Genomic DNA, 24,830 nt, shown 5'->3' on the forward strand with positions numbered 1-24,830 from the left:
ACACTGGTATAAGCTCAAATTCTAGGCTCCAAGTAAAATTTTGTAAAGTTCTGAAACCGTGCGGACCTCAGTGCAACCCCTGAGGAGGATGGTGAGTGTGAAAGAGACCTGTTAGGAAGTGTTCCCAGGGAGAACACCCAGGGGTTGGTGTGCCCCCAAAGGGCAGAGGGGTCCCAGGGGATCTGCATGGAGTGCTGAAATCATGTGCCAGTGTCCATGTCAACCACCGCCCCTTCTCAAGTTTACAGAGCTCCCTGCATTGCAGGGGCTGTTCGGAACTCATTGCTTGGAGAGACCCAAGCAAGCGACCAGATCTTTCAATTCTCACCCTTCATCAGTTGCCTTTATCTCTTATGGAGGACACAAATGTCTGAAAATCTAAGCCCCCCCAGAAACCCTAGCCTTTCTCAGTGATGGCCAGATACAGCATACGATATTTTTCCTAAGTAAAATAGACATATTCAGATTTGATTTCAAAAGAGAGCTGTACGAGTGAACTTTCAGCTTGCTTTTCTTTAAATGCTGTTACTATTACTAACTGGAGATTTTTGCAATGCCGAGGGAGACGAAAGGGCAGCAAGTTCCCCTTTCCTTATTTAAAATGTCTTCTGTTTCATAGATCAAGTCTTCTGGCTGTGGAATTTTGCAGAAAGTGCTTCCACTTTCTCAGAGAAATTCTAATTGGATAGGAATCACGTTGGCAAAAACTGTGAACTCCCAATTTTCTGAGCAGTGTGTTTTAAAACTTAGTTTTGCAATTCAGTTAATTTTATTACATCTTTTCTTTCTGTGGCAGTTGAAGTAGGTGAGCCCTTGAACACATGTTTATGTGATGTGTGTGTGATGGATTGTGGGGATGTGCATGTGTCATTTCTTCTTTCCCCCCTTTTAACATTATATCAATCGCTCCTTAGCCATTTTTCATATGTCATTCATCAGAAATCCTTTTTATTTGTTCTCCACAAAAACAACTGGAAATATTAAAGAAATGTAATGAAGTAGATACTAAAATAAATACTGTAAATAGTGATGTGCCAGAAAATGTGCAATGAGGAAGGAAATTGAACCTGGGGTAGATGCTCTAAATGCATGAAGCTTAGTTAATCAGGCATCTTCCCTTTCACGTCCTCAGCAGATTTTCTTAGGGCAAATAACTTTGCATTTGGTCAGAGAAACTTTGACACATCTTGGTGAGTCCAGAGTCAGCCTACAGAATGGCTTTTAGTTGGCTGGGAACCAAAATCACACCTTTTCATCCCAGGGTTTCTGCAGACACAGAGCTTCAACGGGCAATTTCCAGAGGCTCTGTTTGTGCAGTGACCTGGTTATATGTTTCTCCACCCACTCAGAACTGTACCTTATTCGTCTTTTTTTTTAATCGAAGTATAGTTGATTTATAATGTTGTGTTAGTTTCAGGTGTACAGCAAAGTGATTCAGTTATACATATATATCGATATATATGATTTTTCAGATTTTTTCGATTATAGGTTATTACAGGATATTGAATATAATTTCCTGTGCTGTACAGTAGGTCCTTGTTGTTTATTTATTTTATGCATAGTGTGTATCTGTTAATCCCAAACTTCTAATTTATCCCTCCCCCTTCCCTTTTCCCTTTTGGTAACCGTAAGTTTGTTTTCTATGTCTGTGATCTGTTTCTGTTTTGTAAAATAAGTTAATTTGTATCATTTTTTTAGATTCTACATATAAGTGATTTCATGTGATATTTGTCTTTCTCTGTCTGACTTACTTGTGTATGTCACTTAGTATGATAATCTCTAGATCCATCCATGTTGCTGCAAATGATAATATTTCATTCTTTTTTATGGCTAAGCTATATATATATGTGTGTATATATACACATACATGCATATACCACATCTTCTTTATCTATTCATCTGTCGATGGACACTTAGGTTGCTTCCATATCTTGGCTATTGTAAATAGTGCTGCTATAAACATTGAGGGTGCATGTATCTTTTTGAATTAGAGTTTTCATCTTTTCCAGATATTTTCCCAGGAGTGGGATTGCTGGATCATATGGTAACTCTATTTTTAGATTTTCAAGGAACCTCCATACTGTTCTCCACAGTGACTGAACCAATTTACATTCCCATCAACAGTGTAGGAGGGTTCCCTTTTCTCCACACCCTCTCCAGCATTTATTATTTGTAGACTTTCTGATGATGGCCATTCTGACTGGTGTGAGGTGATACCTCATTGTAGTTTTGATTTGCATTTCTCTAATGATTAGTGATGCTGAGTATCTTTTCATGTGCCTGTTGGCCATCTGTATGTCTTCCTTGGAGAGATGTCTATTTAGATCTTCTGCCCATTTTTCAACTGGGTTGTTTTTTTGATATTGAGTTGTATGAGCTCTTTGTGTATTTTGGAAATTAAGCCCCTGTTGGTTGCATCATTTGCGAATATTCTCTCCCACTCCACAGGTTGTCTTTTCATTTTCTTTATGGTTTCCTTTGCTGTGCAAAAGCTTATAAGTTTGATTAGGTCCCATTTGTTTATTTTTGCTTTTATTTCTTTTGCCTTGTGAGACTGACCTAAGAAAACACTGGTATGATTTATATCGGAGTATGTTTTGCCTATCTTCTCTTCTAGGAGTTTTACAGTGTCGTGTCTTATGTTTAAGTCTTTAAGCCATTTTCAGTTTATTTTTGTGCATGGTGTGAGGGAACATTCTAACATCATCGACTTATGTGTGGCTTATTTATCTTTATGTGAATAGTCAGTAATCTTTGTTGAATGAATGAATGACAAAATAGGTAAAATACCATTGCCTCCCATTTATTTTTTTTGTTTGTTTTTTGCGGTACGCGGGCCTCTCACTGCTGTGGCCTCTCCCGTTGCGGAGCACAGGCTCCGGACGCGCAGGCTCAGCGGCCATGGCTCACGGGCCCAGCCGCTCCGCGGCATGTGGGATCTTCCCGGACTGGGGCACGAACCCGTGTCCCCTGCATCGGCAGGCAGACTCTCAACCACTGTGCCACCAGGGAAGCCCATTGCCTCCCGTTTGTAATCTGTCTCCCTGCTTATGTCTCCACCTGCCCCTTCCCTGCACTCACAGGTGCACCCTCTCTGCTGCCCTTTGCCCCCCACCCCGGGAGCCTCATGGCCTGTGCCAGGCTGGCTCCTACCTCTTCTCAGTGTCCTTTACTACAGCTTGTCTGTTCCAGGCCACTCACCTGCTTTCCTTCCACTCAGAAAGCAATCTAATGGACGATTTCACACCGTGCGTTGGCGCCTGCCAAGAGCTGAGGTTGTTATGTGCATTTTAACAAGGACAAGTAAAGAAACTGATTTCTAATTATAGGGTTTAAGGCATCGTAAAATAAGATATTTAGAAAGAAGGGCTTCCTGGGAGCCAATTTTGCGTCTGTGCAATCTAGCCCAGTTGCAGGGTGGAGAGGAAAACTCTGAGTATCACATGTAGACCCTTCCCAGAGACGAGGGCCAGGGTGGCTCCATAAACCCCTGCCCGGGGGTCAGGGGGGACTCCCTTCTGTGCTGTCAGCCAGCTGGGAGACTCACCTCTGATGGCTGGTCTGAGGATTAAATGTGTTAGCACATGTCATGCATTAGTGTGGCACATAATAAGGACTCATTCAAGGTTTATTATTTTGCTTTTAAAATATGTTAAAAATGTTTAAAGTATCTGAGACCAAATGCTTTAATGTAGTCTAGACAATTCACTAACGTGACATATTCTCTAGTAGGGGATGATTAGGGTTAGTGTTAATCTCTGATTCTTTTTCTGTGAAACTCTGCCATGCAGAAACTCTACATTAAATTTCCAAATCTGGGAGGTCAACTGCTAACATTTTAGCAGAAAACAAGCCAATACTCCTGGGAAGTATTGCCATCTATTGGTTTTATAAGACCTTAGAACTAGACTGTTTAAAATTCTTATATCCCATGAGTCATTTCTTTTTCTAGTTGGTAGAAATTGCAGAGTTGCCCAAAATTTAAACTTTTTCAACAAACCTTGTGCTACTGACTTAAATAAAAAGCATCATTCTCATTGTACCATGACAGAGAGATTGCAGTGTTGTTCTTTCAACAATTAAAACCCACGAGGGTTAATTGGGAGATTGAGATCGACATATACACACTATTATATATAAACTAGATAACTAAGAACCTGCTGTATAGCACAGGGAATTCTACTAAGTACTCTGTAATGGCCTCTGTGGGAAAAGACTCTAAAAAAAAAAAAGAGTGGACATATGTATATGTATAACTGATTCACTTTGCTATATACCTGAAACAACACAACATTGCAAGTCAACTATACTCCAATTAAAAAAAAAAAAAACCGGGCTTCCCTGGTGGCGCAGTGGTTGGGAGTCCGCCTGCCGATGCAGGGGACGCAGGTTCGTGCCCCAGTCTGGGAGGATCCCACATGCCGCGGAGCGGCTGGGCCTGTGAGCCATGGCCGCTGAGCCTGCGCGTCCGGAGCCTGTGCTCCGCGGCGGGAGAGGCCACAACAGTGAGAGGCCCGTGTAACGCAAAAAAAAAAAAAAAAAAAAACCATGAGGAAAATTTACAGTGTGAGAAGGCATGGTCACCCTTCCCACAGACCTCCTGGAGCATCTAGGAGCTCCATGAGACTTCTGGGGGCAGCTGGGCTCTGGACTGGGTGCTACAGCCACAGCAGCTGCTTTGAATCACAGGGAATTTTAATCACAAGTCCTTCCAGGCTGAGTTGCAAGCCTGTTACTCTTCGATGCCCAGAGTGGGTCATTGCATTTTGGACATGATGCAAACCTTGTCTTACTGTGTATTTTTTGGGCCGAATCTCTGACTTGCCATCCAGGACACACCTGCCTGATTCTAGTTACTTCTTTTGTTTAAACAAATGGCCTCGCTGGGCCTGCCTCCGTGATGACTTTGTTGGCCTGTGTTTTTATCTTTTAATGCAGCTCTCATTCTTCCCACTTTATCTGTGCTTTTCCATCAAGCAATCTATTAGCTTATTTTTATCTTGTTTGGCTCCTTTACCTCTTATCTGCACTTTAAATGAAAGACACAAAACACATGGGGAGAGGAGTTGTGAAGACTGCCCATGTCCCTAACCTGACGGCCTTGCTGCTTCTGATCAGTCCTGGCAAGATCCAGATTGTACTGGAAATTCAGCCAATGAAGTCTTCACCCCCAGCATTAGTCTGCTAGGGCTGCTAGAACAAGATAACTGGCTGGGTGGCTTAGACAACAGCAATGTATTATCTTGCAGCTCTGGAGGTTGGATGCCTGAGATGAAGGTGTTGCAGGATTGGTCCCTCCTGAGGCCGGGAGGGAGAATCTGTTCCATCCTCTCTCCCAGCTTCTGGTGGTTTCTGGCAATCCTTGGCATTCCTTGGCTTGTGGACACATCACCCTGATCTCTGCCTTCATCTTCACACAACATGCTCCCTGTGTGCAAGTCTGTGTCTCAATTTCCATCTTTTATAAGGATACCAGTCCTGTTGGATCAGGGCCCATCCTACTTCAGCATGACCTCATCTTAACTAATTACATCTTCAACAACCCGTTTCCAATAAGGTCACATTCTGAGGTGCTGGAGCTTAGGGCTTCAACTTAGGAATCTTGGGGGATACAGTTCAGCCCACAACATCTGCAAACATCACCTGGGAGGATTCCAGCTTTTTGGAGAAATGCCGTCACTACTCATTGCTTTCTACATTTGAAATGGTGACTTCACAGGAGCCTGTGGGGTGGTCGGAGTGTGTAGCCCATACAGCTCACTGTGGGTGCTCTATTTCTGTTCTGCTTGAAGCTGCTCAACACCTCAGTTCTGTGTCACTCTGTGCCTGTCACAGGCGGAGCTGGAGGGAGGCAAAGTCATACGCGGCAATTCGGCCTTTGAGTCTGTGTTCCTCCTTCCACCCGCAGCTTCCTCCCCACGCTGCCTGTGCCCTTTGAGCCCCAGAAGGGCCACTGCTCTTCTTTCTGAACCTTGCTGCCTGCTTGTGATCAGGAATTTGTGTTTGTTTCTTTTGCTTGCCTTTTTTCCCTTTGATGAATTGATTTAGTATTGAGGTATAATTGACATATAACATTGTCAACTTCAGGTGTACAGCATAATGATTTGATATTTGTATACATTGCAAAATGGTCACCACAGTAAATCTAGTTCACATCCGTCACCCTATGTATATAGATAGAGAATTTTAAATTTTCTTGTGCTGAGAAATTTTAAGATGTACTTTCTTAGCAATTGCTTGCTATTTTTGAGAGCTTCCTCTCAGGTCACTTTAGAATACTTCCACAGTCCCATGCAGCCAACATTTTATTTTGCATTTGTAGGGAACACTTTATATTAACGAGTTTCTAGAAAAGCTCTCAACTGAGCACATACATAGTCTAGGCACAGCTGGGAGTGTGCAAAGCTACTGCTCTGATCACTTCTCTTTAGCTGGTGTAAAAGCAGTGCTCCTGCAGAAAGCTTCAGGCAACTCTGGCTGTTTAATTTTTAGCCTGTTTTAAACATCAGAAGAAGAAGGTGTTGTCTCAGGCTTTACCCTGGGAAGAGGTCGCACTGAGCAGGGGCTGTTGACTTGGCCTTCCTCCGGAGAGCAGGTGGGATGACCAGGGATGGGGAGTGGAGTGGCGGGGGGAGCAGTGGAGTCCTGGCAGAACGACGGCATTTTAAAAGACCAGCAAAGAAAGAGGGACCCCTAAAGGAGACCGGGGCAGGTCAGGAAGGACGGGGGAGAAGCAGGAGAGTGCAGTGTCACAGAAGCCAAGGCGTTTCCAGGAGGGCAAGGATCCAGTTCTGAATGTCAGGAACGTTGGTGACGTTTGCAGTGCTGGATTTGGCGGAAATGGTGCTCATTGCACTGAAGCTCACGTAAGAATTGATTAGGCACGTTCAGGGGAGCAATGGGTTCCCTGCAGAATTATGAACGGATGGGGAAGAAGAGAGAGAGTCAGCACCTGAAGTTGGTTTTCGGGCCTGGGAGAGATCCTATTCAGTGCTGAGGCGTTTTGAGTCTTCTGTATCCCCAGGGACTGCTTGCCAGGGTGTCATCTGACATATTTCTCTGCTCTTTGTACTTCTGCAAATCGGTCACTAGATTTTGAGGCTTGATCAGAGTCAGGTTTGATGATTTCGGCAAGGCTACTACTTCCAATGTGGTGCTGTGGAGACATGAGTGCCTTTTTTTGTGAATTTGCTGGCACTGATGATTGTTGCCCGGAAACATTAATTCATTTAGGCATTACAAATGTGATTCTAAACACATTTCTTAATATTATCAATGGATACACATTGCATATTGTCTGCCAAGTGAAACTGCAAATTAATTTTTTATTAGAAAAATAGTGATTGATGTTTTATTATATGTCAAGCACCGTTCTAAGTCCTAAGGATAGAATGATATATAAACATCTATACCAAGGTCTGGGTTTATGAAGTTTATAGTAAAAAAAACCTCAGGGTTTTGTGAATTTGATGAGTTTTGTTGCAGAGCTGCTCAAACTGCATGCAGAGCCAATGACCAGTGAGGACTGTGAAGGAGGAAGTGTGAGCAGCTGGGATGTGACGGTGGGCTGGGGCAGTGGCGTGATGCACAGGGTACCCAGGAATGTTTGTAGTAACCAGGGACTGAATGGTGCTTGGAAAAGCTGATGAAGCACTGAAATAATTTTCAAAAATGATCTATTATTTTGCCAGAAAAATCACAAAGTACAGAGGATTTCATCATGTTATTCTACAACAAAATATCGTGTGAAAACAACACACAGACAAACCTATTAGAGTGGCTAAAATCCGGAACACTGACAACACCCAATGCTGGTGAGAAAGGGGAGCGACGGGAACCCTCATTCTTTGCTGCTGGGGATGCAGAATGGCGCAGCCACTTTGGAAGACAGTTTTTCAGTTCCTTACACAACTAAACAACCTCTTGCCATTCAATCCAACAGTCATGCTTCTTGGCATTTGCCCAAAGGGATTGAACACTTATATCCACGCGAAAACCTGCACATGGTTGTTTATAGCAGCTTTATTCGTAAGTTCCTAAACTTGGAAGCAACTAAGATGTCCTTCAGTAGGTGAATGGTACTGTGTTACATCAGATGATGAAATATTATTTAGTGCTAAAAAGAAACAAGCTATCAAACATGCAAACACAGGAGAAGGTAAAACTATGGAGGCAATAAAAAAATCGATGGTTGCTAGGGATTGAGCGGAGGGAGGGATGATTAGGCAGGGCCCAGAGGATTTTAGGGTAGGGAAACTCCTCTGTATGACATTGTAGTGATGGATACGTGTCATTGTACATCTGTCCAAACGCATAGAATGTGCAACACCAAGAGTAATCCCTAAGGTAAATTATGAATTTTGTGTGGTTATGATGTGTTAGTTCACCCTTGGTAAAAAATGTATCATTCTGGCGTAGGATGTTGATAATGGGGGAGGCTGTGTGTGTGTGCGTGCATGTGTGCGTGTGTGTGTGAGCAAGGGCAGGGAAGTATTAAGTAGATTTCTGTACCTTCCTCTCAGCTTTGTTGGAAACCTGAAACTGTTCTAAAAAATAGTCTTTCAAACAAAACACAGCACAGACTATTCTATGTGTGTGCTGTGAATTAATATATAACTAAATAGAAATACAAAATTAACTGCTTTTTATTATTTTTGTTTCTGTTTTTACAATTAAATCCTAATCAAACTTTTCCTTCCCTATTAACGATGACATTTTGATCCCTATTTTAAGTAGATTCCCTTTCCAATTCCAAGCACCTCCAGATGCCGGGTCTTCTTGTGACGTGCGGTCTCTCTGGTTGTTGTTTTTGGGGTCATTTCATGTCACTTTACACGTGCCCAGCAGGGGGATCAGGTGGCCTGAGCATCAACGAGCATGCAAGGCGAGGCAGGTACTGCAGACCTCAGCTGGGTCTGGATTTTCCTCTGACATCAGTCGGCTATTCTGTTCATCAGGAGAGGTTAAGTGGGGTTACTCTGTGCTTCTCAGCCACCTGCCGCTGGGGCAGGGCCTGCGGCCTTCAGGTCCAGTCTTCGTCTGTTGACAGGTGGCTCGGGTCCTTACACAGAACCTGTGCTGTGAAAGCCTCCCTGTACCTGCTCCCCAAGGGACAGCTCCACCTGAGACCCCCGAGCAAGACCCACAGAGGAAAACCAAACCAAACAAAATGAAACAGGTGTGTTGGCCCTGAAGACAGACAGCAAAACTGGGGCAAGGGCAAGCCTGCCTCTTATTTTCCAGGGTCCAGCATGGCTCACAGAAAATTTTGTTTCTCCTTCTTGTTAAAATTTTGTTTATGTTCTTTCATTTTCCCAACACAGTGTCCCATATCTGATTTCGCCTTTTATTTATATTGTCCCACAGTTTCCTTCTCTTTTCTCATACCTTCCTTTCCCTGTATGAATTTTAATTTTTCATTCGTTTCCTTTAAGCTTTTATTTTCTTACTTTTTCCATTTCTTATGAGTGTTCTCCCTTTTCTTCTTCTTTTGCCCTGGTCTTGTCTCACCTTACTTAGAGATGAAATGTTTTCTGTGTGCTTGTTATGTGGGTGAAGTGTTAACTTTGGTAAATAGCTGTATGGTTTCAGGTTGTAAACTGGAGGGCTGTGGTTTCTCTTTCCAGCATTTTGTCACATGGAACCACTTGCTGAAGAAAGGAAGCTAGTTTTTGGTAGATATGAGACTCATAGACACAATATTGTAGTTTAACACAGATAGCACATCTTATCGTATTTTAAAATAAATTTCTTTTTTTCAAGGATGGCTTCCCTTCTCTTCTCTCCTGTCCTCTCTTCTCTACTCTTTTTTTTTCTTTTTTTGAAGTACAGTTTACAAGCAACATTATATTAGTGTCGGGTGTACGACACAGTGGTTCAACATTTATATTCATTAGGAAGTTATCACCACGATAAGTCTCGTTCATCTGTCACCATACAAAATTAATACAATATTATTATTATTTTTTTGACTGCACCACGTGGCTTGCAGGGATCTTAGTTCCCGACCAGGGATTAAACCTGGAGCCACGGCAGTGAAAGCGCTGTGTCCTAACCCCTGGACCATCAGAGAATTCCCAGTACAGTATTATTAACTATAGTCCCCATGCTGTACATTACATCCCGATATTTCTTTTATAACTGGAAGTCTGTATTTCTTAATCCCTTTCACCTATTTCACCTAACCTCCCATTCCCTCCCCCACTGGCAACAGCCAGCTTGTTCTCTGTATCTATAAGTCTGCTTCTGTTTTGTTTTGTTTGTTCATTTGTTTTATTTTATTAGATTACTCATACAAATGAAATCATATGGTATTTCTTTCTCTATCTGACTTATTTCAATTAGCATAATACCCTCTAGGTCCATCCATGATGTTTCAAAGAGCAAGATTTCATTATCTTTTAATGGCTGAGTAATAGTCCATTGTGTATATATGTACCACATCTTCTTTATCCATTCATCTGTTGATGGACACTTAGGTTGCTTCCATATCTTGGTCATTGTAAATAATGCTGCAGTGAATATAGGGGTGCGTGTATCTTTTTTCAAATTAGTGTTTTCATTTTCTTTGGATAAATACCCAAAAGTGAAATTGCTGGATCATACTGTAGTTACATTTTTAATTTTTTGAGGAACATCCATACTGTTTTCCACAGTGGCTGTACCAATTTACTATGTTCCCACCAATAGTGCACAAGGATTCCCTTCTTTCCTCATCCTCGCCAGTACTTGTTATGTCTTGTCTTTTTGATAACAGCCGTTTTGACAAGTGTGAGGTGGTATCTTATTGTGGTTTTGATTTGCATTTCCCTGATGATTAGTGATGTTGAGCATCTTTTCATGTGTCTGTTGGCCATCTGTATATGTCTTCTTTAGAAAAATGTCTATTCAGTTCCTCTGCCCATTTTTATTTTTATTTTTATTTTTTTTGCGGTACACAGGCCTCTCACTGCTGTGGCCTCTCCCGTTGCGGAGCACAGGCTCCGGACGTGCAGGCTCAGAGGCCATGACTCACGGGCCCAGCCACTCCACGGCACGTGGGATCTTCCCGGACCGGGGCACGAACCCGTGTCCCCTGCATCGGCAGGTGGACTCTCAACCACTGTGCCACCAGGGAAGCCCTCTGCCCATTTTTAAATTGAGTTATTTGCTTTTGTGAAATTGAGTTGTGTGAGTTCTTTAAATATTTTGGATATCAACCCCTTATCAGATATATCACTTGCAAATATCTTCTCCCATTCAGTGGTTGCCTTTTTGTTTTGTTGATGGCTCCCTTTGCTGTGCAAAAGCTTTTTAGTTTAATGTGGTCCCATTGTTTATATTTACTTTTGTTGCCCTTCTTTGCTTTTTTAATTGGAAGACAAGAAAGTGGCTCCCAGACAAGCCCTGAACAAATTTGTGACACAGGCAGAGGCTGTGACAGAAGCTCTCACCTTCCTGCATTTCTTATCTGGAGTCTCTGTGCTTTATGACACCGTTACTGTTCTTTTTACTTAGACAGTAGGTCAGAATTCCTTGTTGGCAACTGTGAAGCTATCAAATTAAAAAGGTGTTAATAACTACTAAATAGATAGACATGTTACCATTCTGGGCTATTGTAATTTTGAAAAATAATTCCTGAAGTTTATTCTCTAGATCAAGTTCTTAAACTGCTTGCTCTCAGGATCCCTTTATACTCTTAAAAATTTTTTTATTGTGGTAAGACCATTTAATATGTGATCTAAATTCTCAACAGGTTTTTTTTAGTATACAAGCAGTATTGTTACCTACATGCACTATGTTGTACAGCACATCTTTTTTTTTATTTTAACATCTTTATTGGAGTATAATTGCTTTACAATGGTATGTTAGCTTCAGCTTCACAACAAAATGAATCAGTTATATATATACATATGTTCCCATATCTCTTCCTGCTTGCGTCTCCCTCCCTCCCACCCTCCCTATCCCACCCCTCCAGGCGGTCAGTCACAAAGCACCGAGCTGATCTCCCTGTGCTATGCGGCTGCTTCCCACTAGCTATCTGCCTTACGTTTGGTAGTGTATATATGTCCATGCCTCTCTCTCGCTTTGTCACAGTTTACCCTTCCCCCTCCCCATAGCCTCAAGTCCATTCTCTAGTAAGTCTGTGTCTTTATTCCTGTTTCACCCCTAGGTTTTTCATGACATTTTTTTTCCTTAAATTCCATATATATGTGTTAGCATACGGTATTTGTCTTTCTCTTTCTGACTTACTTCACTCTGTATGACAGACTCTAGGTCTATCCACCTCATTACAAATAGCTCAATTTCGTTTCTTTTTATGGCTGAGTAATATTCCACTGTATGTATGTGCCACATCTTCTTTATCCATTCATCTGTCGATGGACACTTAGGTTGCTTCCATCTCTGGGCTATTGTAAATAGAGCTGCAATGAACATTTTGGTACATGACTCTTTCTGAATTATGGTTTTCTCAGGGTATATGCCCAGTAGTGGGATTGCGGGGTCATATGGTAGTTCTATTTGTAGTTTTTTAAGGAACCTCCATACTGTTCTCCACAGTGGTTGAACCAATTCACATTCCCACCAGCAGTGCAAGAGTGTTCCCTTTTCTCCACACCCTCTCCAGCATTTATTATTTCTAGAGTTTTTTGATGATGGCCATTCTGACTGGTGTGAGATGATATCTCATTGTAGTTTTGATTTGCATTTCTCTAATGATTAGTGATGTTGAGCATTCTTTCATGTGTTTGTTAGCAGTCTGTACAGCACATCTTGAGAGCTTATTTATCTTGCATAACTGAAATTTAATACCCATTGATTAGCAACTCCTCATTTCTTCCTTCTCCCAGACCCTGGAAACCACTGTTCTATTCTTTGCTTCTATGACTTGACTATTTTAGATACTTCATGTAAGTGAAATCATGCAGTATTTGTCCTTCTGTGATGGGCTTATTTCACTTAGCATAGAGTCCTCCAGGTTCATCCCTGTTGTCTCATATTGCACAGTTTTCTTCTCTTTAAGGCTGAATAATATCCCATTGTATGTATATTCCACATTTTCTTTATCCACTTATCCATCGATGGACATTTAGGTTTCTTCCATGTCTTGGCTGTTTGAATGGTGCTGCAATGAATATAGGAGTGCTGCTTCTGGATGAACACCCATAAGTGGTATTGCTGAATCATGTGGTAGTCCTATTTTTAATTTTTTAAAGTAACCTCTATACTGTTTTCCATAGAGGCTGTACCATTTTACCTTCCTACAAACAATATACAAAATTTCCAATTTCTCCACATCTTCACCAACAACTAATTTCTTTCTTCCTTCCTCTCCCTCCCCTCTCTCCCTCCATTCCTTCCTTCCTTCCTTTTATATTAGTCATCCTAACAGATGTAAGGTGATATCTCATTGTGGTTTTGGTTTGCCTTTCCCCAGTGATTAGTGACATTGAGCATCTTTTCATGTATCTGTTGACCATTTATATGTCTTATTATGTAAATCAAGTCTTTAGTCCATTTTTTAAATTGGGCAATTAGTTTACTTTGCTGTTGAGCTATAGGAATTCCTTATATATTTTGGAAATTAACCCTTATCAGATATAAGGTTTACAAATATTTCTCTTGTTCTTTAGGTGTTCTTTTTCTCTCTGTTGATTTTTTCCTTTGCAGTTCAGAAGGCTTTTAGTTTGATGTAGTCCCACTGGCCTATTTTTGCTCTATTGTCTGTGCTTTTGGTGTCATATCCAGGAGATCATTGCCAAGGCCAAAGTCATAATATGTTTTCTTCAGGAGTTTTGGAGTATCAGATACTACGTTTAAGTCTTTAATCCATTTTGAGTTGATTTTTATGTATGGTATAAGATAATGGTCCAATTTCATTCTTTCACAAAGTGCATATCCAGTTTTTCCAACTACATTTGTTGAAGAGACAGTCCTTTTCCCATTGTGTATTCTTGATACTCTTGTTGAAGATCAGTTGACCATGCATGTGTGGATTTATTTACGGGCTTTCTAGTCCCTTTCATTTGTCTGAAGTTATGTCTTTATGCCAGTACCACACTGTTTTAATTATTAGAGCTTTGTAATATAGTTTGAGATCATGAAGTGTCATGCCTCCAGCTTTGTTCTTTACTGAGATTGTTTTGGCTATTTGTGGTTCCATATGAATTTTATAATTATTTTTTCCCTTTACTCTCTTAAAGTTATTGAGGACCCCAAAGAGTTTTTTGTTTATGTGTGTTATAACCATCAATATTTACTGTATTAGAAATTAAAATTAAGTAAAACTGAAAAGACCAGAATTTATAAGCACATACCCATTAGCCATCAGAGCCTCTGAAAACATCAGTATCTTCTTATATGAGTGAATTTCTAAGAATATACATATTCTTGTATGATAAGAGTTAAAAAGGTAAATTAAATCTTAATATAACTATTAAAATAAGTTTGATTTTGCAGGTCTCAGAGGGAGATACAGAAACTCCCTGGGGTCTTCAGACCACACTATATGAACTACTGACTTACTTAGCTAGTGAATATTTACTGAGTGCTCTGTGCTGGGTATTCTAGCTGTGGTGGTAGGAAGGCAGGAAAATACTGGATGACCTTCTTAGTATCCAGGAATTCATATCACATGTGGGTCCCTACCCTATCTCTGCATAAGACAACTCATATATCTGAAAAATAAGTTTATGTATATATTCAATGAAAATGATTTTCTCTCTCTTTTACGACCATTGAAATCTTAGTCGGTATGATAAAAAGCTGGATATTTGATACTTAAACACTCAGTGTTTGAGTCACCAGCCCAGCATTACCACAGAACAGTACTGTGAAATTCAGCCTCTTGATATGATCACTACCAAGGAAAGCTCCAGGGGGTTCAATTATGTTTCTTATTATACAGTTAACAGAGTAAAAATTGAAGGAATATGTGTGAACAGTCATATCCTCTTCTCTATTTATGTTCTAGCCTCTTTCAAAAGCCTTTTTCTTACATAAAATGTGATATAAAGATATTTACAATTAGTGAAACTATGTGAAATAACATCACCAATTATTTTTTTTAATTAATTAATTTTTTAACATCTTTATTGGAGTATAATTGCTTTACAATGGTGTGTTAGTTTCTGCTTTATAACAAAGTGAATCAGCTATACATATACATATATCCCCATATCTCCACCCTCTTGCGTCTCCCTCCCACCCTCCCTATCCCACCCCTCTAGGTGGTCAAAAAGCACCGAGCTGATCTCCCTGTGCTATGCGGCTACCTCCCACTAGCTATCTATTTTACATTTGGTAGTATATATAAGTCCCTGCCACTATCTCACTTCATCCCAGCTAACCCTAACCCTTCCCCCTCCCTGTGTCCTCAAGTCCATTCTCTGTGTCTGCATCTTTATTCCTGTTCTGCCCTAGGTTCTTCAGAACATTTTTTTTGGTTTGTTTTCTGTATTTAGATTCCATATATATGTGTTAGCATACGGTATTTGTTTTTGTCTTTCTGACTTACTTCACTCTGTATGACAGACTCTAGGTCCATCCACTTCACTACAAATAACTCAATTTCATTTCTTTTTATGGCTAAGTAATATTCCATTATATATATGTGCCACATCTTCTTTATCCATTCATCTGTCGATGGACACTTAGGTTGCTTCCATGTCCTGGCTATTGTAAATAGAGCTGCAATGTACATTATGGTACATGACTCTTTTTAAATTATGGTTTTCTCAGGATATATGTCCAGGAGTGGTATTCCTGGGTTGTAGGGTAGTTCTATTTTTAGTTTGTTAAGGAACTTCCATACTGTTCTCCATAGTGGCTGTATCAATTTACACTCCCACCAACAGTACAAGAGGGTTCCCTTTTCTCCACACCCTCTCCAGCATTTATTGTTTGTAGATTTTTTGATGATGGCCATTCTGACTGGTGTGAGGTGATACCTCATTGTAGTTTTGATTTGCATTTCTCTAATGATTAGTGATGTTCAGAATCCTTTCATGTGGTTGTTGGCAATCTGTATATATTCTTTGGAGAAATGGCTGTTTAGGTCTTCTGCTCATTTTTGGATAGGGTTGTTTGTTTTATTGATATTGAGCTGTATGAGCTGCTTGTAAATTTTGGAGATTAATCCTTTGTCAGTTGCTTCATTTGCAAATATTTTCTCCCATTCTGAAAGTTGTCTTTTCATCTTGTTTATGTTTTCCTTTGCTGTGTTAAAGCTTTTAAGTTTCATTAGGTCCCATTTGTTTATTTTTGTTTTTATTTCCATTTCTCTAGGAGATGGGTCAAAAAGGATCTTGCTGTGATTTATGTCATAGAGTGTTCTGCCTATATTTTCTGCTAAGACTTTTCTAGTGTCTGGCCTTACATTTAGGTCTTTAATTCATTTTGAGTTTATTTTTGTCTATGGTGTTAGGGAGTGTTCTAATTTCATTCTTTTACATGTAGCTGTCCAGGTTTTCCAGCACCACTTATTGAAGAGGCTGTTTTTCTCCATTGTATATTCTTGCCTCCTTTATCGAAAATAAGGTGACCATATGTGTTTGGTTTATCTCTGGGATTTCTATCCTGTTCCACTGATCTATATTTCTGTTTTTGTGCCAGTACCATACTGTCTTGATTACTGTAGCTTTGTTGTACAGTGTGAAGTCCAGGAGCCTGATTCGTCCAGCTCCGTTTTTCTTTCTCCAGATTGCTTTGGCTATTTGGGGTCTTTTGTGTTTCCATATAAATTGTGAAATTTTTTGTTCCAGTTCTGTGAAAAAAGCCATTGGTAGTGTGATAGGGATTGAATTGAATCTGTAGATTGCTTATGATAGTATAGTCATTTTCACAATGTTGATTCTTCCAATCCAAGAACATGGTATATCTCTCCATCTGTATCATCTTTAATTTCTTTCATCAGTGTCTTATAGTTTTCTGCATACAGGTCTTTTGTCTCCTTAGGTAGGTTTATTCCTAGGTATTTTATTCTTCTTGTTGCAATGGTAAATGTGAGTGCTTCCTTAACTTATCTTTCAGATTTTTCATCATTAGTGTACAGGAATGCAAGAGACTTCTGTGCCTTAATTTTGCATCCTGCTACTTTGCCACATTCATTGATTACCTCTAATAGTTTTCTGGTAGCATCTTTAGGATTCTCTATATATAGCATCATGTCATCTGTAAACAGCAACAGCTTAACTTCTTCTTTTCCTATTTGGATTCCTTTTCTTTTTCTTCTCTGATTTCCATGCTTAGGACTTCCAAAACTATGTTGAATAAGAGTGGTGAGAGTGGACATCCTTGTCTTGTTCCTGAACTTAGAACAATGCTTTAAGTTTTTTACCATTGAGAATGATGTTTGCTGTGTGTTTTTCGTATATGGCCTTTATTATGTTGAAATAGGTTCCCTCTATGCCCACTTTCTGGAGAGTTTTTGTCATAAATGGGTGTTGAATTTTGTCAAAAGCTTTTTCTGCATCTACTGAGATGATCGTATGGTTTTTATTCTTCAATTCGTTAATATGGTGTATCACATTGATTGATTTGCATATATTGAAGAAACCTTACATCTCTGGGATAAATCCCACTTGATCATGGTGTATGATCCGTTTAATGTGTTGTTGGAATCTGTTTGCTACTATTTTGTTGAGGAGTTTTGCACCTATTCATCAGTGATATTGGTCTGTAACTTTCTTTTTTTGTAGTATCTTTGTCTGGTTTTGGTATCAGGGTGATGGGGGCTTCATAGAATGAGATTGGGAGTTTTCCTTCCTCTGCAATTTTTTGGAGGAGTTTGGGAATGATGGGTGTTAACTCTTCTCTAAATGTTTGACAGAATTCACCTGTGAAACCATCTGGTCCTGGATTTTGTTTCTTGGACGATTTTTAATCACATTTTCAATTTCATTACTTGTGATTGGTCTGTTCGTATTTTCTCTTTCTTCCTGGTTTAGTCTTGGAGGGTTATACCTTCTAAGAACTTGTCCATATCTTCCAGGTTGTCCATTTTATTGCCATAGACTTGCTTGTAGTAGTCTCTTAAGATGCTTTGTATTTCTGCGGTGTCTGTTGTAACTTCTCCTTTTTAACTTCTAATTTTATTGATTTGAGTCCTGTCCCTCTTTTTCTTGATGAGTCTGGCTAATGGTTTATCAACACTTTTTATGTTCTCAAACAACCAGCTTTTAGTTTTATTGATCTTTGCTGTTGTTTTCTTTGTTTCTATTTCATTTATTTCGGCTCTGATCTTTATGATTTCTTTCCTTCTGCTATCTTTGGGTTTTGTTTGTTCTTCTTTCTCTAGTTCCTTTAGATGTAACCTTAGATTGTTTATTTGAGATTTTTCTTTTTTCTTGAGGTAGGCTTGTATAGCCATAAACTTCTCTCTTAGAACTTCTTTTGCTGCATCTCAAAAGTTTTGGATCATTGTGTTTTCATTGTCATTTGTCTCTAGGTGCTTTTTGACTTCCTCTTTGATTTCTTCAGTGATCTCTTGGTTATTTAGTAACGTATTGTTTGGCCTCCATGTGTTTCTGTGTTTTACGTTTTTTTCCCTGTAATTGATTTCTAATCTCATAATGTTGTGGTTAGAAAAGATGCTTGATATGATTTCATTTTTCTTAAATTTACTGAGGCTTGATTTGTGACCCAAGATGTGATCTATCCTGTAGAATGTTCCATGCACACTTGAGAAGAAAGTGTAATCTGCTGTTTTTGGATTGAATGTCCTATAAATATCAATTAAATATATCTGGTCTATTGTGTCATTTAAAGCTTGTATTTTCTTATTAATTTTCTGTTTGGATGATCTCTCTATTGGTGTAAGTGAATTGTTAAAGTCCCCCACTATTATTGTGTTACTGTCGATTTCCTCTTGTATAGCTGTTAGCAGTTGCCTTATGTATTGAGGTGCTCCGATGTTGGGTGCATGTATATTTATAGTTGTTATATCTTCTTCTTGGATTGATCCCTTGATCATTATGCAGTGTCCTTCCTTGTCTCTTGTAACATTCTTTATTTTAAAGTCTATTTTATCTGATATGAGTATTGCTACTCCACCTTTCTTTTGATTTCCATTTGTGTGGAATATCTTCTTCCATCCCCTCACTTTCAGTCTGTGTGTGTCCCTAGGTCTGAAGTGGGTCTCTTGTAGACAGCATATATATGGGTCTTTTTTTATATCCATTCAGCCAGTCTATGTCTTTTGGTTGGAGCATTTAATCCATTTACATTTAAGGTAATTATCGATATGTATGTTCCTATTACCATTTTCTTAGTGGTTTTGGGTTTGTCATTGTATATCTTTTCCTTCTCTTGTGTTTCCTGCCTAGAGAAGTTCCTTTAGTATTTGTTGTAAAGCTGGTTTGGTGGTGCTGAATTGTCTTAGCTTTTGCTTTTTTGTAAAGGTTTTAATTTCTCTGTCATATCTGAATGAGATCCTTGCTGGGTAGAGTAATCTTGGTTGTAGGTTTTTCCCCTTCATCACTTTAAATATGTCCTGCCACTCCCTTCTGGCCTGTAGAGTTTCTGCTGAAAGATCAGCTGTTAACCTTATGGGGATTCCCTTGTCTGTTATTTGTTGTTTTTCCCTTGCTGCTTTTAATATTTTTTCTTTGTATTTAATTTTTGACAGTTTGATTAATATGTGTCTTGCATGTTTCTCCTTGGATTTATCCTGTTGGGACTCCCTGTGCTTCCTGGACTTGATTAACTATTTCCTTTCCCATATTAGGGAAGTTTTCAACTATAATCTCTTCAAATATTTTCTCAGTCCCTTTCATTTTCTCTTCTTCTTCTGGGACCCCTTTAAATTGAATGTTCTTGGGTTTAATGTTGTCCCTGAGGTCTCTGAGACTGTCCTCAATTCTTTTCATTTTTTTTTCTTTATTCTGCTCTGCAGTAGTTATTTTCACTACTTTATCTTCCAGGTCACTTATCTGTTCTTCTCTGTCAATTATTCTGCTATTGATCCCTTCTAGAGAATTTTTTATTTCATTTATTGTGTTGTTCATTACTGTTTGCTCTTTAGTTCTTCTAGGTCCTTGTTAAACATTTCTTGTATTTTCTCCATTCTATTTCCAAGATTTTGGATCATCTTTACTATCATTACTCTGAATTCTTTTTCAGGTAGACTGCCTATTTTCTCTTCATTTGTTTGCTCTGGTGGGTTTTTACCTTGCTCCTTCATCTGCTGTGTGTTTTTCTGTCTTCTCATTTTGCTTAACTTAATGTGTTTGGGGTCTCCTTTTCACAGGCTGGAGGTTCATAGTTCCCGTTGTTTTTGGTGTCTTCCCCCAGTGGCTAAGGTTGGTTCTTTGGGTTGTGTAGGCTTCCTGGTGGAGGGGACTAGTGCCTATGTTCTGCTGGATGAGGTTGGATCTTGTCTTTCTGGTGGGCAGGACCACGTCTGGTGGTGTGTTTTGGAGTGTCTGTGACCTTGTTATGATTTTAAGCAGTCTCTCTGCTAATGGGTGGGGTTGTGTTCCTATCTTGCTGGTTGTTTGGTTAGGATGTCCAGCACTGTAGCTTGCTGGTTGTTGAGTGGAGCTGGGTCTTAGCATTGAGATGGAGATCTCTGGGAGAGCTTTTGCTGTTTGATGTTACGTGGAGCCAGGAGGTCTCTGGTGAACCAATGTCCTGAACTCGGCTCTCCCACCTCAGAGGCACAGGCCTGACACCTGGGCAGAGCACCAAGACCCTGTCAGCCACTGGACTCAGAGAAAATGGAGAAAAAAAGAAAGAAAGAAAGAAAATAAATAAAATAAAGTTATTAAAATAAAAAATAATTATTAAAAAGTAATTAATAAAAGAAAGTAAAAAGAGAGCAATGGAACCAAAAAAGAAATCCACCAATGATACAAGTGCTAAAAACTATACTAAACAAACAAACAAACAAAAAATAGACAGACAGAATCCTAGGACAAGTGGTAGAAACAAAGCTATACCGACAAAAGCACAAAGAAGCATACATATACACACTCACAAAAAGAGAAGGAAAAAAATATTATATCTATATATAAAAAAAAGGAGGAAGAGAGCAACCAAATCAATAAATAAATCTACCAATTATAATAGGCTCTAAATACTAAACTAAGATAAACATAAAACCAGAAACAAATTAGATGCAGAAAGCAAACCCTAAGTCTACATTTTCTCCCAAAGTCCACTGCCTCAATTTTGGGATGATTCGTTGTCTATTCAGGTATTCCACAGATGCAGGGTACATCAGGTTGATTGTGGAGATTTAATCTGCTGCTCCTGAGGCTGCTGGGAGATATTTCCCTTTCTCTTCTATGTTCACACAGCTCTTGGGGTTCAGCTTTGGATTTGGCCCTGCCTCTGCATGTAGGTCACCTGAGGGCATCTGTTCTTTGCTCAGACAGGACGGGGTTAAAGTAGCAGCTGATTAGGGGGCTGTGGCTCACTCAGGTCAGAGGGAGGGAGGGGTATGGAATGCAGACCACGTAACGTTGCACCAGCCTGAGGCTCGCTGCGTGTTCTCCTGGTGAAGTTGTCCCTGGATCACGGGACCCTGGTGGTGGCGGGCTGCACAGGCTTCTGGGAGGGGAGATATAGATAGTGACCTGGGCTGGCACACAGGCTTCTTGGTGGCAGCAGCAGCAGCCTTAGCGTCTCATGCCTGTTTCTGGGGTCCACGCTGATAGCCGTGGCTTGCGCCTGTCTCTGGAGCTCATTTAGGCGGTGCTCTGAATCCCGTCTCCTCACGCACCCCAAAACAATGGTCTCCTACCTCTTAGGCAGGTCCAGACCTTTTCCCAGACTCCCTCCCGGCTAGCCATGGTGCACTAGCCCCCTTCAGGCTGTGTTCACGCCGCCAACCCCAGTCCTCTCCCTGGGATCCAACCGAAGCCCGAGCCTCAGCTCCCAGCCCCCGCCCACCCCGGCCGGTGAGCAGACAAGCCTCTCGGGCTGGTGAGTGCTGGTCGGCACTGATCCTCTGTGCGGGAATCTCTCCACTGTGCCCTCTGCACCCCTGTGGCTGTGCTCTCCTCTGTGGCTCCGAAGATTCCCCTCTGCCACCCGCAGTCTCCACCCGCGAAGGGGCTTCTGGTGTGTGGAAACCTTTCCTCCTTCACGGCTCCCTCCCACTGGTGCAGGTCCTGTCCCTATTCTCTTGTCTCTGTTTTTTCTTTCTTATTTTGCCCTACCCAGGTACGTAGCGAGTTTCTTGCCTTTTGGGAGGTCTGAGGTCTTCTGCCAGCATTCAGTAGGTGTTCTGTAGGAGCTGTTCCACATGTAGACGTATTTCTGATGTATTTTTTGGGAGGAAGGTGATCTCCACTTCTTACTCTTTCTCCATCTTGAAGGTCTCCTCTCCATCACCAACCATTTTGATAGAACTTTCTGGGTGGCTTCCGCCTTAGCATCCAAGAATTCGAGGACTGAAGTATAATCATTTGCTTCTTCTTTTCAGACACTTTTGAGACAGCTGTGCCATCAAATAGCCAGACAGTCTCAGAACCTGGAAAAAATGTCACACTCACCTGCCAGCCTCAAATGAAATGGCTGTTACAAGAAGTTACATGGGAGAAGATCCAGCCCCATCAGATTGACCTCTTAACTAGCTGCAACTTGTCCCAAGCAAGAAGTTACACTTCAAAGTACCCAAGACAGATACTGAGCAACTGCACCCAGGGAATGAGGAGGGCCTTCATCACCATGCCCCACATTATGACCTCTGACTCAGGACTCTACCGCTGTGGCTTCAAAGCCAGCACAGGAGAAACTGAAACCTTCGTGATGAAACTGATCGTAACCGATGGTGAGTAGGTGACAGATGCCTTAATGTGTCAAAAATGGAAAAAGCCAGCCACTGTGGATTGGTTTATTTTGTCCTTTTCATGACTTTATTATTCAAAATATCTTTAATGATTGAATTTGGTAAGTTGTCAGTTATCAAATGTTAGTGTTTATCTTGCTAATCCATCAATCACAGATTTAACAATAATAGATGTTTCCCATTTTTTTGATCTGCCACTTTCCTAAAATTAAAAAGAAAGATTCAGTCCGTCTGAAAACTACACGGTATCAACAGCCTATAAGTTTCAGCTGTATAATTTCTTTTTTTTTCAGCTGTATAATTTTTAATTTTCCAATTACTTTAAAACTTTTTGGTGGTGGTAACTAGGTTTTATAATCCTCGTGTATCCTCAGTAATAATAAGGTGTTAGATTGGTATTTGCTGAATCAGTGTTGAGTAAAGGGTAATAACTGTTTAGTAATGTGGTTGCTACTTTGCCAGATCAGAGCTTTGGTTCCCTCAGTTTTTTCCAGAGCTGGGAGCAGGAACAGACTGGCCCTGAAGCTTTGAAACTGACCTTCAGGGCCTCTCACCTGAGCTGGCTCTTTCCAAGGCCCAGTACTTACTTTGTATTAGTTATTTGTCTCCTGTGTCATGATGAAGCCCTAAATTGTGTAAGCTTCAGGCTCCACAAAACCTGTGTGAGTGTAAGGAGAAGTGGTATTTCAGCGACTGATGGGCAGGTACAGAGAGGCCTGTGTAGACGCATTCCAGTTGAGTGGGAGGAAGTCTGTCTCAGACTGCCAGTTCTGCTTCCAGGCAAGTTTTCTCACTGCAGAGGGACCTGTCAGAGAAAATAATCTATATTTACTGATGACAGAAATTTTATTTCACTTTACTCTCACCCTCTTCTTCCCTCCCTCTTTTCCTTCCTCCCTTCCTTCCTTCCATCCTTCCATCTATCCATCTACCCATCCATCCATCTTTCCTTCTGCCTTTCTTCCATATGCTTCTAGCCAACTCATGTGCCTTGGCCTCTGTGTAGACTTTTAGAGCCAAGGCTTCCTAGGATGTGGCTGCCCGTTCATAGACTCTGCTTATACCGCAGGCTGAGATTCCCTCCTGCATCAGGAAGGAAGAAGAGGAGGTTTTGTATGCAGAGCAGCCTCCACTGCTATCACTGTAGCAGCTGTGTGTGCTAAGGAGGCCCTTTGCCAGAGGTTAGCAGCTTTTGTACATAGTCACCTCTCACAGCATCAAAGCTTTCTCTACTCCTCTTAATGACAGAGGGAGCTTAGAACTTGATGAAAAAGAGGGTTGATGGAATATTGGGGGAGAGATATTAAGAGGTTCTTCATGACTCCATTCCTTCAGACACATCGAGAAAATATTTCTCACCTTTAAAAAAAAAATACTCTTGCATTATAGAAGTGTTTTTAAAACCTGGCCAGAAAAAAAGAAAGAATAAAGGTAGTCGCTAATCTTCTCTCAGAGACCAAGGCAAAAAAAAGTTCTATTCAGAAAATGTCATAAAGAACCATTTTCAAACACTTCTGAAATAAAATCTTGTCCATTATATGTTGAAAAAGTTATTAAAAACACCTTAAATCATAGAGAAAGTGGATTCTTGGAGGTATAATTATTTAACTCTTACTAATTAATAAAAATGTCTTTCAGTTACCCAAACATGGCTAAGTTCCTTGCACAAAGCTGTTTCTTTTCCTTGTACATAAGCTATAAACAGTGTCCAAAATGAAGGTGACAGTGTAATGGTCAGCATTGTTAGTGTTTTGAATTCTTGAAAAATGGCTTTTTGACATTCAACTGACCGGTTGAAAGAATATCAACTCGGCCCATTAGTAAAAAGTTATATTTGATAGAAGATGACAGCTGTTTACTGTATGTTTTGGTTTAATTCCTTTTTAAAATAATTATAAGTAAAGATTGAAGATAAAAAATCAGATGGAAAGCAAAAATAGATCACTTGTGTTTCCCTGATGTGATTCGATTATTTCAAGTCCTGAAACTGTTTGGTCAAAAATCAATGTAGGGGGTTTCCCTGGTGGCGCAGTGGTTGAGAGTCCGCCTGCCGATG

At 40.4% G+C, this 24,830-nt stretch overlaps 1 protein-coding gene across 1 annotated transcript in view; it reads left to right on the forward strand.

Moving 5' to 3' along the window:
- Positions 1-24,830, forward strand: part of CD226 (CD226 molecule) — a 105,796-nt gene that overhangs the window by 60,455 nt on the left and 20,511 nt on the right. The window contains exon 3 of the mRNA XM_065890478.1: positions 22,409-22,756. Within this exon, the coding sequence (XP_065746550.1) occupies positions 22,409-22,756 (348 nt within the window). The remainder of the gene's footprint in view (positions 1-22,408; positions 22,757-24,830) is intronic.

This window comes from Phocoena phocoena, chromosome 13 (genome assembly GCF_963924675.1).
Source record: "Phocoena phocoena chromosome 13, mPhoPho1.1, whole genome shotgun sequence".
Lineage (NCBI taxonomy): Eukaryota > Metazoa > Chordata > Mammalia > Artiodactyla > Phocoenidae > Phocoena > Phocoena phocoena.